The sequence below is a fragment of the Aricia agestis genome, chromosome Z (genome assembly GCF_905147365.1).
Source record: "Aricia agestis chromosome Z, ilAriAges1.1, whole genome shotgun sequence".
Lineage (NCBI taxonomy): Eukaryota > Metazoa > Arthropoda > Insecta > Lepidoptera > Lycaenidae > Aricia > Aricia agestis.
Window position 1 is genome coordinate 14,705,989 of NC_056428.1, and position 13,772 is coordinate 14,719,760.

At 36.3% G+C, this 13,772-nt stretch overlaps 1 protein-coding gene across 1 annotated transcript in view; it reads left to right on the forward strand.

Annotated features, from left to right (window-relative positions):
• The first annotated feature begins 7,069 nt into the window (after window positions 1-7,069).
• Window positions 7,070-13,772, forward strand: part of LOC121739391 (GTP-binding protein REM 1) — a 119,216-nt gene continuing 112,513 nt past the window's right edge. Inside the window, exon 1 of the mRNA XM_042131839.1 lies at window positions 7,070-7,487. Within this exon, the coding sequence (XP_041987773.1) occupies window positions 7,079-7,487 (409 nt within the window). The 5' untranslated portion in view covers window positions 7,070-7,078. The remainder of the gene's footprint in view (window positions 7,488-13,772) is intronic.

Genomic DNA, 13,772 nt, shown 5'->3' on the forward strand with positions numbered 1-13,772 from the left:
TAATTTTTTTACTCGACATTCAGCTAAATGGCTATACAATTTTATAGTTTTAAGACAAGCCAAAAAATTGGCTAAGCCGACCACTGCTTTTATTGAGCAGTGTTCTTATTCTAATCAATATGTAACTGAGAGCTTGGAATATGTTCCAAATAATTTAAATTAGATTCTAGGACAACAGAGGCACACTCTAGCAGTATATTATTAAACAAAAATAATAATACTAATGCCTACCACCAACAACCTAGTAAGATTTCTAGACAAAATTGTAATTTTAATATAAACTTGGTGCATCAGAACTTACAGGTAAAATAGGAAAAGAATTAGAAATTGAGTTATTTTTAAATGAATGTAACATTGACATTTTGTGTGTATCAGAACATTGGTTAAAAATTATGAATTGTCATTTAATTATTCTGATCATCAGCTAGCAAGTTCGTTCAGTCGAGAGAATGCTATTAGGGGTGGCTCCTTAATATTGATTAAGAAAAAACTTAAATTTAAAGAACGTAAGGATATTGTTAGACTGTCAACTGAATGAATTGCTGAGTTAGCCTATATCAAGCTGAGCCACCTTATTATTGTAAGCGTATACAGACCTCCATCCGGCTTATATGATTGTTTTGAACAAATAATGGAGCAAGTGTTAACAAAAGTGTGTGCATCTAACAAAAAAATTATGGTATGTGGTGATTTCAATATTAATTTACTAGACTTAAACTCCACCACTGTTAGATTCACATCATTGTTCAAATCGTATAACCTTATTAATTTATTCAACGAGCCGACAAGAATTTGTGATACAACTGCGACTTGCATAGATAATATTTTCACCAACATAACTCCCTATAGGAAGGAAATAATTAATGTATTAAGCTCTGATCACTGTGGATAGTTAGCTTTATTTAATATAAATTGTGATACTAATTTAAAAGAAAAAATTGAATATATCTATATATTAATACGTGAGAGAAAAACTTTGTAACCCTTTTTACGCAAAATGGGGAAACGTAGGTGCATGAAATTTCGCACAGTTATAGTTTATATGGTGAAGGAGTGCGTCAAGCTAATATTATTTTGAAATTATGCTTTTATCATATATATTTTTAAGAAATAAAACGTTACACACACTACGATACTACTACTAGGAAAAATGACAGATTTTTGAGTGACAAGCCTATACATACGAATTATACTCTTTTATTTATGGTTGAAGTCTGTTGACAATAAGTTGACAAATTGAAAATGGATTATTGTTTTTTTTATTTAATTTTAGATACTATTAGACAATGCTTAAACGGTCAGACTGGCCGTTTGAGTCATCATCAGTTGAGTCCCAGAGACAAGAATTGAAAAAAAAACTACTTATGATGAAGTCAATATTTTTTACAAAATATAGGTAGTAATCGTAGTAGTAGTAGTGTCGTTGCAAGTAAGGTCGAATTTCGACCATTGGGCGATCTCTAGTACCTATAAATACAAAACGTATTGAGAAATTTAGAAGTAAATTATTATCAAGTTTTGAGAACTTGAATGTATCAAATGATCCAGATAAAGCGTTTAACAATATATTCAATAGAGTAAATCAGCAATACAACGCTGTATTTACTTCTAAAACGGTCAGTTTGAATAATAAAAGAAATAATTTCAAAAATGGTCAAGTGCAGGTATTACTGTAAGTAGACAAAAAATATATGATTTGTATAACGAGAAAACTATAAACCGCAGTGAAGCTTTTAAATTGTACGTCAAGAACTACTCGAAAACTTTAAAAAAGGCTTGTCAAGCAGCGAAGGCACTTCAAATTAAAGAGAAAATTAGAGGCTCTAAAAATAAAGTGAAAACCACCTGGAAAATAATTGCGGATGAGACTGGAAAAGTCGCCTGTCGTAACTCTTTTGAACTTTTAATTAATGATAAAAAAAAACAATTCTGATCTTGAGGTTGCGACAGTCTTTGAGAAGTTTTTTGCAGACATTCCAATCTCAACTACAAAGAACTTTAATTCATCACCTACAGTTGCAGAAAAAATACTTAGAGAACATGTCAAGGAATGTGATGTCAATTTTATTTTTAGAGATATTGACTCCAGAGATATTATCAAGACTTACAAATCAATTAATATTAAAAGTACCACTGATCTTTGGGGTATGTCCACAAAAAATATAAAATCAGTAATTGACATCATTGCCCCTTACCTAGCTTTCGTTTTTAATAATTGTATCAAAAGTGGTGTGTTCCCAGACTTAATGAACCACAGCAAGGTGATGCCTCTATTTAAAGCTGGGAAGAAATCAAACCCAGCCAACTATAGACCAATATCCATATTGCCGACTTTAAGTAAAATCTTTGAAAAAATAATTCTAAATCAACTACTTGCTCATTTTAACTCAAATAATTTATTACATAATAATCAATTTGGTTTTACTAAAGGTCGATCTACAACAGATGCAGGCATTAGTCTTCTGTGTAGTATTTTTGAAGCTTAGGAGGGGTCGCAGGATGCACTTGGTATTTTCTGCGATCTCTCTAAAGCATTTGACTGTGTGGAGTATGATACTCTAATAAGAAAACTACACCATTACGGTGTAAGGGGCACGGCACTTAAACTTCTAAAATCTTACCTTACAAATAGAACGCAGAGGGTGGAAGTTAACTCCATAAGGTCTAATGGAACCAAAATAAAACTAGGTGTGCCACAAGGGTCAATTTTAGGGCCTTTTCTTTTTCTCATCTATATTAATGATTTACCTTATCTTGTTAAAGATAAGCATGAGATAGTACTTTTTGCTGATGACACTTCACTAATTTTTAATGTGAAGAGGCGACAATTTAATCATGACGAGGTAAATAGTGCTCTCTCAAAAATAGTACATTGGTTTAATGATAATAATTTACTTTTGAACTCTAATAAAACAAAATGTTTAAAATTTATCTTGCCAAATGTTAGGCAAGTACAAACCAATGTACTATTATATGATGAGAAAATGAATTTAGTAGACACCACCGTATTCCTAGGCATAACGCTGGATTGTAAGTTACAATGGGGTCCACATATTGCGAAACTGGCAGATAAGCTTAGTTCTGCAGCATATGCTGTTAAAAAAATTCGTGAAATCACTGATGTAGAGACCGCGCGATTAGTTTACTTTAGCTACTTTCATAGCATAATGTCTTACGGCATCCTCTTGTGGGGAAACGCGGCGGACATTAATACAATATTTGTGCTGCAGAAGCGAGCTATTCGTTCTATTTATAAGATGTCGTCTTTGGAATCTCTAAGAGAAAAATTTAAAGAAATAAGAATTCTGATCGTCACATCTCAATACATTTTGGAAAATCTCTTATATGTTAGAAAGAACATAAACATTTTCAAAAAGAAAAGTGATAATTATAATGTAAATACTAGAAATAAGAACAAGTTAGCAATACCAATGTTTAGACTAGCCAAAATAAGCAAATCCTTTAAAGGCCAATGTATACGCCTATACAATAAAATCCCAGAAAATGTTCAAAATCTACCTTTAAACAAATTTAAAAAAGCAGTTAAAGAACGTTTGTGTGCTAAAGGCTAAAGCGTATTATAAAGTCAATGATTTCTTCGAGGACAGCACACCTTGGGAATAGGGTGGCTCCATGCAGGTTACTTTTCTTTTATTTTTGTTACATAGCTGTAAGCCATAACATTGTAATTTTCTATTATTTTAGTAAAAGATGGCCCCGTGCGAGTTTCTTACGCCGGTTCTTCTCGGCGGGGTAGTTCCCGAACCGGTGGTAGGCAACGTAGTTTCTTCGTTCGACTTTCAAAAAGTGTATCATGATACCCATTTTGAATAAAAATATACTTTATTATTTACTACAGACAGACGGACAGACATCTATGTCTCAGTAATAGGGTCCTGTTTTTACCCTTTGGGTACGGAACCCTGAAAACAAAATAAAATGAATATTTAAGTGGGATCCCATACAACAAACGTAATATTTTTTGCCTTTTTTGATGTATTATATCAATAATAATGGCAACACTAGGTAGGTACTTGAATTTTTCAGAAGTCCTTTATTATAATTTATGTGTACTTTATATTTAATAATAATATTAAAATGAAAATAAAAATTAAGGGGGGCTCCCATACAAAAACACATTTTTTGGCATATTTTTGCAATATAACGGTATGGAAACTTTCGTGCGCGGGTCCGTCTCGCACTTGGCCGTTTATTTTTAAACGAGCTTTTGCCCGCGGCTTCGCTCGCGTTAAGAAGTATTATTAAATACAAACTTTCACCCCCTATTTGAACCCCTTGAGGTTGGAATTTATCAAAATCCTTTCTTAGCGGATGACTTTTTTTTTTATCGTTGGGGGAATGCATTTACGCATCCCCGGGGCCTGGGGAGGACCACCGAGGTATGTGGGACTCCCCGGGGCGGACGCAGTATCCGCACCCGGGACTACCCACTAAAACCCCAACGGTGTTCCTGCTCCTGAAGGTAGGACTACGGGAAATACGTGATATACGACCGCAGCCCCACCACCTCTGCCTCTTTGGGCTCCACTTGTGGAAACACCACATTCCACACCACTCCGCGACGATGCGCTGGAACACCTAGCGCATCGTGGCCTACCCGGGACTCGATGTCATGGGCGACGGCAGCCCCATGCCGACTCCCCGAGCTCCCCTGCTAAGGCGGGACGTCGTGACCATGTCTGGCCCTTGGTCTCCGCCTCGGCCTTCTCTGAGGATCGTGCGCCTCTCGCCCGCGCTCCGCCTCCTCCTTCGACGACATCACCGATTCAGCGAATGTCTCGACTGCCCTCTTAGCGGATGCCTACGTTATAACATCTACCTGCATGCCAAATTTCAGCTCGATCCGTCCAGTGGTTTGGGCTGTGCGTTGATAAATGACTATGTCAATCAGTCAGTCACCTTTGAGTTTTATATATATAGATATCTATTGACGCTTCACAACACGTCTCAGTCAAGAATTTATGTTAAGGGAACCAAATAATATGAAATATAAATAAACACTGATAAGCAGCGGTGTTGTAGATTTTTTTATTTTTTATTTTGATATATTATTTTAAAATCTTTGCAAAGTAGTAAATTTTTGACGGGATTTTGTATGTCTCCTTGTTTGTGCTTATAGCTACTGCGCTACAAAGATCGCCAGTTTATCAAATATAAACTGTAGAAGAGAGAGAAATTTGAAAAACAATTTATGTATTAAATTATACCATCTTTTATTTTCTTCCTATCGTTCCGGAGTTCATATTATCCAAGGTAATATAGGCCTTATATAGCTCACTTCCTATTCCTAGGTAATTTCAACTCTGCTCAAAAAATTTAAAAGCCTTAACAAAGCATCACTTTTTGCTTATTGCTATATTATTTCCATAGGCGTGCGAATATGAACCAAACTCGACTTACTATCAAAGAAGTTAATTAATACAGATGGCGGACCTAAGTAATTTGGTTGCGTTAAAGGGGCGACTAACCCTAAAGTGTCGATTTTATAATTCATTTTTATACTTAAAAATAAGCCCCCAATTGTTTCATTTTCTAAAATTAGATTCTACATTATATTTCCGAGAATTCCATCTGAGCAAAAACACGATATCTTAAAATTTTCTCCATAGAAAAAAATCACAAAGATGCATCTAATTTTCACGATTTTTTCATTTATTGCCATAACCATGCATATTTTAACACATTGTATAAAATTCTATCATTAAGAGATCGACCTAGCGGATTTTTAAAATGTTGCATATTTCAATCAATTTCCTCGATGGTACATGTACTATCAGGGAAGTTGATTCCTAGGCATATGGCGGACCTAAGTAATTTGGTCGAGTTAAGTCAAACTCAGCAGACAGCTAACATTGAATTGACATAAGCCGACCAAATGACGTAGGTCCGTCAACTGCCTAGGAATCAATTTCCTCGATGGTACATGTACACGGTACAATATTCCGTCGCAATACGTCTCGTACATTTAGGATAGCTACGACTGAAATGATTTCAATGTGGAAAAGAATAGACAAAGGAGCTTAGGTACTGTCCACAAAAAGTTCCTAATAATCATTAAAGTCATAAAGTAGGTAATTGGAATTTCTATTATTTTTAACCTCCATTGTGCATTGTCAGTATATGTGTTAGAATTATGAATAAGAGTACAGTAAACTGTGTTGACAATGTGGAACTTGCTACCTTTCCTAGGAAAGTTAGCTAGTTACACTAATCTGGATGCCGAGAGTATGACCCTACTTTTGGCATCTAGGAAAGGTAGCAAGTTCTATGATTTTTAAATTGGCCGTTATAGGCCACGGGTCACGGCCTTGGGGCGTCATCGTTCTAGAGGGGCGGCAACATCCATACTAGAGGCCTTAAACGTACACGGGCGGCAGAATTAAAGTGGCCTACTCTCATAAAATAATATGAATTCGGCACTGCTTAGAGGCGCTTCGCCTCGTCTCGCTTTTGCGACGTCTCTGTAATATGATACGTCATTGATGTATCTGAACAAGCAATTATTTTACAATTAAAATTATCCTCATATGTTTACGATCATAATTTGGTTCCCGTTTTACCAATTTTGTATGTAAACGAGCACATTGCACACACAGAATTTGATTTTCGAACTGTTGGGTTAATTACGGCTTTAAAATGTTATTAAAATATCCGACGAATCATTAAAATACGAGGCAATTTTAATCAACATAATATTTAATGAAAAAATCATGAGTATCCTTTATTTTAATAATGATATTAAATTTAAAAACTTCTTATAATTATTATTGAAAAGTGCATACAAACCTACATTATCAGTTGCTTATAGGATTTTTTTGGGTTCATAGCATTGTTCTCATAGAAAAAGTTGTTCATTTTGATGGGCTTATTAGATGGTTTTAAGGATAACGGTGTTAACTCTCACCCAGTATAACAATCTTTACATCCAAGAAAAACTGGAGAACTGTCGTGCGAAACTCGCAAATACATTCGGCCAGCCGCCCAAAGCGGTGACGTGCAACAAGTGAGGCGAGGGCGGGCGGCGCGACGGGGGCGGGCGGGCAGTATCGCCGCGACCATGGCCACGGACGGACGTACGAAGCGCTCGCAGTCGATATGCGCGCCGGCCTCCGCGAGCATGGAGGCCCTCGCGGTGCCCGAGAGCACACCTGCCCCGCGCCGGCGGCCAGCCACGCGCTCGCAGTCGGCCCGGATCACGGGCGGCCGCTCTGTGAGGCACCGGCGGCAGCAGCAGCAGCTGGACAGGGAAACCCGCACCAGATACAGCTCGGAGCCTCGTCTGGCGGAAGCGGAGACCCCGCCGCAGGTTAGAAGGCAGGCCTCGGCGAGACGAAGGCCTCCAGCCGGCCAAAGCCAGCCGAGGCGCTCCAATGCCTTTCTCGATGTCCCTCGACCGCATCAACCTGAGGAGGAACCGGATGAGGACTCGTACAGGCTGAGGACGTTCAACATCACGCAGAAAGGAGGTCAGTACTACGTTCATTCACCCGGATTCTAAATTTGAGTTTTGTGTTTTTCGCGTTGGCACCGATCCTACGCTCAAGATGTTCCATAATTTGATATGCTTTTGTTTCTTACAACTTTTAGTGCTGATGAAAGATTCATATCTTTGAAAACTGTAATATATTCAATACTTTGTAATCTAAGGTACCTACATTGTAGAACTTTATGCTATAAAAGCGATTGCCAATATAATATTTCAATGCACTTTGTTTCCTTCGTTATATATTTGGACTAGCTGTTGCCTGCGACTTCGTCCGCGTTAGCATAGTACTTAGTAGTAGATCACATCCCAAGTATTATTTTTTGTACAAAAATATTCAATGTGCAGAATTAACTTTCCTACGATTTTATACTTATATATGTTCAGCGCGGTTTTGCTTGCGTAATTTAGGAATTTCAAGCAACCGTACCTTTTTCCGCAAAAAAATAGCCTTTGTCCCTTCACGTGGTCTATTCTTTATGTTTGCCAATTTCAGTATCTCCATACCAAATTTCATGTAAATCGATTCCGCCCTTTGGGCTTAGGCATAAGGAGATGAAGAAGAGAACATACATACACATTTGCATTTATAACATATAAATTGCTCCAGTAGTTCTTAAGATAATAAGCAATTTCAAATAATTTCCCTCCGTTTTTTCCACATTTTCCTCTATTTCTTTGCTTTTATTAGTCTTAGCGTAATAAAATATAAGCTATAGCCTTCCTCGATGAATGGGCTATCTAACACTGAAAGAATTTTTCAAATCGGACCAGTAGTTCCTGAGATTAGCGCGTTCAAATAAGCCCTTTCATATAATTTCCCACGTTTTTTCCACATTTTCCTCTATTTATTCGCTACTTTTAGTTTTATCGTAATAAAATATAGCTTATAGCTTTTCTCCATCAATGGGCTATCTAACACTGAAAGAATTTTTCAAATCGGACCAGTAGTTCTTGAGATTAGCGCGTTCAAATAAGCCCTTTCATATAATTTCCCTCGTTTTTTCCACATTTTCCTCTATTTCTTCGCTCCTATTAGTCTTAGCGTAACAAAATATAGCCTATAGCCTTCTTCGATCAATGGGCTATCCAACAGTAAAATAATTTTTCAAATCGGACCAGTAGTTCCTGAGATTAGCGCGTTCAAACAAACAAACTCTGCAGAATTATAATATTATATACTAGCTGTTGCCCGCGACTTCGTCCGCCTTAGCTCAATAGATTACATCCCAAGTATTATTTATTGTAGAAAAATATTCAATGTACAGAATTGACTTTCCTACGCTTTTATTATATTATAATATAGATGTTCCGCGCGGCTTCGCTTGCGTTATTTAGGAATTTCACGCAACATTACATTTTTCCGCAAAAAATAATCTACTCTTCATGTTTGCCAAATAACAAAACAATTACTCCAGTAGTTCTTAAGATAATAAGCAATAAGCAATTTCATATAATTTCCCCCGTTTTTTCAACATTTTCCTCTATTTCTTCGCTCCTATAAGTCTTAGCATGACAAAATATAGCCTATAGCCTTCTTTAATAAATAGGGTATCTAACACTGAAAGAATTTTACAAATCGGACTAGTAGTTCCTAAGATTAGCGCGTGCAAACAAACAAACTCTGCAAAATTATAATATTAGTATAGATAATAAATAATAAAATAATAAATAATAATAATATTAGTATAGATCGGAGTGAAAATTGTGCAGTATTGTATTTGGTCCAAAGCCATTAAATACGATTATGTTCCATAAAATCAACAAACACAGTGGTTAATATACTGGCACCTGACACTTAAATAAAGAAAGTTTAATACTTCCTCATATCGTATAGGTACTTTTTATTCTTCTTTTCTTATTGTCTCAGCACTCGACTGAAAATGTAATCATAAAACCAATCCAATACCAGATGTTCGTTCGTGCAAAAATAGTTTATAGTAGGGCCCTGTGCATTTTTTGTTACAAATATTCTACATCCTTCACCGGAATCAATGCAATTCCTATCTAAGTTGGTCCAGCGGTTTTTAATGTGCAGGATCACACACACACACACACACACACACACACACACACACATACACACATTCTATCAATGTCCTTTTCGATGAGGCCGTTAATATAAGCCCGAACATGAAACCTCTACTTTGGGTTCATACGAAGCTCGGTTTCTATAGAATCTAGGTGATGCTGCAGCAGCAGCATGTAAATATTTACTGTTTATCTACTTCTTACTGGTTGTCGCAATTAAAATGAGCCCAAACACGAAACCTCTGCTCTAAGTTGGCGAGGAGTTGGATATCCTATTGATTACCAGGTGATGCTGCAGCAAGGTCAACTTTCCATTATTATGTGTATACGTATATTGTATATTCACAAATGTCACGAACTATAATGAAATATAAAACCCATCAAACGACTACAAGTTGCCAACGGCCTTTCATGAACCAGGTAAACCCTGATTGTTCAGCACTGAACAGGCTGATGATGATGAATTATATCTGAGAACACTCTCGATCATGTCAGCTTTTAAATAAAAAAACTAGATCAAAATCGGTCCACCCGTTTGGATGCTACGATGCCACGGACAGATACACACACAGACAAACAGACAGACAGACACGTCAAACTTATAACACCCCTCTTTTTTGTCTGGGGTTAATAACTTTAAACGACTCCTATCATTGTAGGTATATTGTATGTATTGTATCTAGTGTTGACTGGTTTCCACGACACAGGGGATCCTAGCGTGGAGATCAGTGATTGTGTTAGATTAACCTGTAGAAAATTTTAAGTGAAAATAAAGATTTGTTAGTTTGTTTCGAAATTGAAAAAGTCATAACGTGGTACAAAAGTACAATTAAAAAACTCTGAAACATGGGATATTTTGTACATTTCGTATTTAAACATAACGTGTCGTTAAACGCAAAAACATCAACGTTCTGACTAAAGATGTTGTAAGATCCACGAAGTGAAATGCAAGGTGCATTTCATTTCGTGGCTTACATGAAAATATTTCTAAAGATATTCAATATTCATGCTTGATTATAAATTGGAAAGGACTGGAAAATGTCGGTACATTTTCATTTTTACTCTAGCAAATTATTAAGCCACAGAATGCATGAAATATAGTATATTTTGGAGTCTATCATTTAACCATATTAAATAAACTACAATATAGTGCTAATAACGTTAAATTAAGAAATTTAAAAACAGACCCTGATTCAAAAGTAACCTAACACCTAACCTAACCCAAAATGTTTTCGGCACTGAGCGGGCTGGACGTGATAATGAACTATTATATTATGAACACTCTCGATCATAACAGCTTTCAACCAAAAAAAATCATAACAGCTTTCAAACAAAAAAAAAGTAGATCAAAATCGGTCTACCGGCCTATGCTACGATGCCACGGACAGACACATACACATACATAGACAACACCCTTCTTTTTTCGTCGGGGTTTAATAGAAACAAAACGCATACTGAAAATTCAAGCCGAAGCCGACCCCCCTGTAATATTTCTCGGTGAATCTCGCACATTCTGTATATAATATGTTGCGGCGAAACTCGAACACCCTGTCGTAAAACGTTGAATCATTTCGGTTTATGAGGGCTGTATAAATCAAGTGCGTTTGTTTTGGGGTAAAAATAACGTTTGACGTGTGCGTTACCGCTAATAGATTGTTCAATGTTCGCGCTCAACCAAAGTACTTTATCCGCCCTATCCAATATCTATACTAATATGATTAATGCGAAAGTGTATCTTTCCGTCTGTTTTACCTTATCTTTTCCATCAAGTGTCATCACTTATTCAATACGTCAGACAGAGAGCCAAGCCAAGCCAAGAGCCAAGCGAAGCGCAAGGGCACTACCTACCTTTTCTCGAAACGTTTCGTCGTGTTTTTGAACTCTCGTAATTTTGGTTTGGATAATATCTTATTTACTGTGTAAATTATTATTAACAAAATGGCGGCCACAACTCCGTGAAATTTCGTTTATCGCATGAAACCGTACATATTTCTTGAATAATAATAACCCTATGTCCTTTCCCGGGACTCAAAGTATCTCCATACCAAATTTCAGCAAAGTCGGTTCAGCGGTTTAGGCGTAAAGTGGTAACGAACAGACAGACAGACAGACTTTTAATATTATAGTACGGATTGTAATATTTAATTATTTTAAAATCATTATAATAATTACCTATATTACCGTAATATGTAAAAGTAGCTCAGGTATCTTTTTCCCGGTTTTTAGTTTATTAGTTTTAAAGCTTACCGAAGCAAACGGAGAAATCTATGCCGATGCAAAGATCTTTCTTTTACATAATATTAGAAGGGAAAACTTTTTATTACCTTCGTAATAAAAATTCTTACATTAGTTATATTAGAAACAACTTCGCTCCCAGTAGTGTTAGCACGGCGACCAGCGGAAATGCGAAAGTATGGACAAACTGTGGAAATACTCGTAAACCTAAGGTGCCGTTCAGATCTTTTTTCGTTCCGAAAAATTCAATTAAAATGCCACTTTATGACACACTATAGTATATGTCATAATGTAGGATATTATTTGAATTTTTAGAACTATAGTCTGTCATAAAGTGGCTTTTTAATTGAATTATTCGGAACTAAAAAAGATCGGAACGGCACCTTAAGTTTATCTCCACAGTTTGTGACTATAGTCTGTCATAAAGTGGCATTTTAATTGAATTTTTCGGAACAAAAAAAGATCGGAACGGCACCTTAGGTTTATTTCCACAGTTTGTCCATACTTTCGCATTTCCGCTGGTCGCCGTGCTAGCACTACTGGACTCAAGCTATCTCCATGAAAAGTTTCATTTAAATGGCTTAGTAGCATTCGTAGCTATGATTAGTAGTACCTATTAGATATGACGCCCGCGACTACGTTGCGCCAAAGTCACACGGACAGACAGACACACTTTCGTATAAATTTATAATATCACTAGCTGTTGCCCGCAACTTCGTCCGCGTGAATGTATTATGTATGTTATTAAAATCGAGTTTTAGAAAATTGAATCTATCTACGACTACACCTATCTACGACTATTTTATTTAGAATAAGAATAAGAATAAAGAATAAATAAGAATAATTTACTTAAGTACATACAAACTTGAACCTCAGATACTTATCGTTTTGAAAATCCTTTCTTCGAAGGGAAACAAATTGGAATTTGTTGTGTTAGACTGTTGCCAATAATAATTGTCACAAAAACGCTTGAAGACACGGATTAAGTTCCTATAGCGCTGTCCACGATATCACCGTAGTATAATTGCGACATCAGATTTACTGTAGGCTGTCTAGCATTATAGTTCTTTCGTTTTGGCAGAATAAACTCTCCCAGAGAACATGATGAGAGGTTTATTCAAACATACTGCCTTCGGTCGTACATATTCTACCATTTCTACCTATGTGCTCGGCCGATACCCGACTGACTTAGATCCGTAAAGTTTGACTTTAAAATTTCCATGGCCGGTAACAAATTGAGATACACATTACACAGTGGTCAATTATATCCATCCAGGGTTTGGATAATCGTTTACGAATATTAGGAAAATATTTAAAGATCGACCTTTGCTAGAATTGGTAATTACTTTGGTTGTCGTTGTAAATTTCGAGGAGTTCCTTTAATTCCATTACTTATCAAGTCACAGTTTTTAGGGTTCCGTGCCCAAAGGGTAAAAACGGCCGGGACCCTATTACTAAGACTTCGTTGTCTGTCCGTCTGTCTTCTCCAGGCTGTATCTCAAGAACCTTTATAGCTAGAGTTCTGATTTTTTTACAGATTGTGTATATCTGTTGCCGCTATAACAACAAAGAAACAAAACAAAATAAATATTTAAGGACCCTCCTTAAATATTGATTTTGTTTTGTTACATTACCCATACAACAAACATGAATTTTTGGCCTTTTTTGCTCGATATCAATAATGACAACAGGCAGGCAGTTGAAATTTTCACAGAATCCTTAATTATATGTGTATTTAATAATTAATAATACGATTAGAATATAATTAAAATTTAAGGGGGGCTCCCATACAAAAACACAACTTTTGGCCTATTTTTTCTCTATAACGGTACGGAACCCTTCGTGCGCGAGTCCAACTCGCACTTGGCCGATTTTATTGTAAACATGGTATCAAATTCGGCCAATCTAAACAACAAAAAAATAATTTTAAAAAACTGACCTCAATCAGCAGAGTTAACATTAACTCCTCCTTTTTTGAAAGTCGGTAAAAAAAGTATCTAAG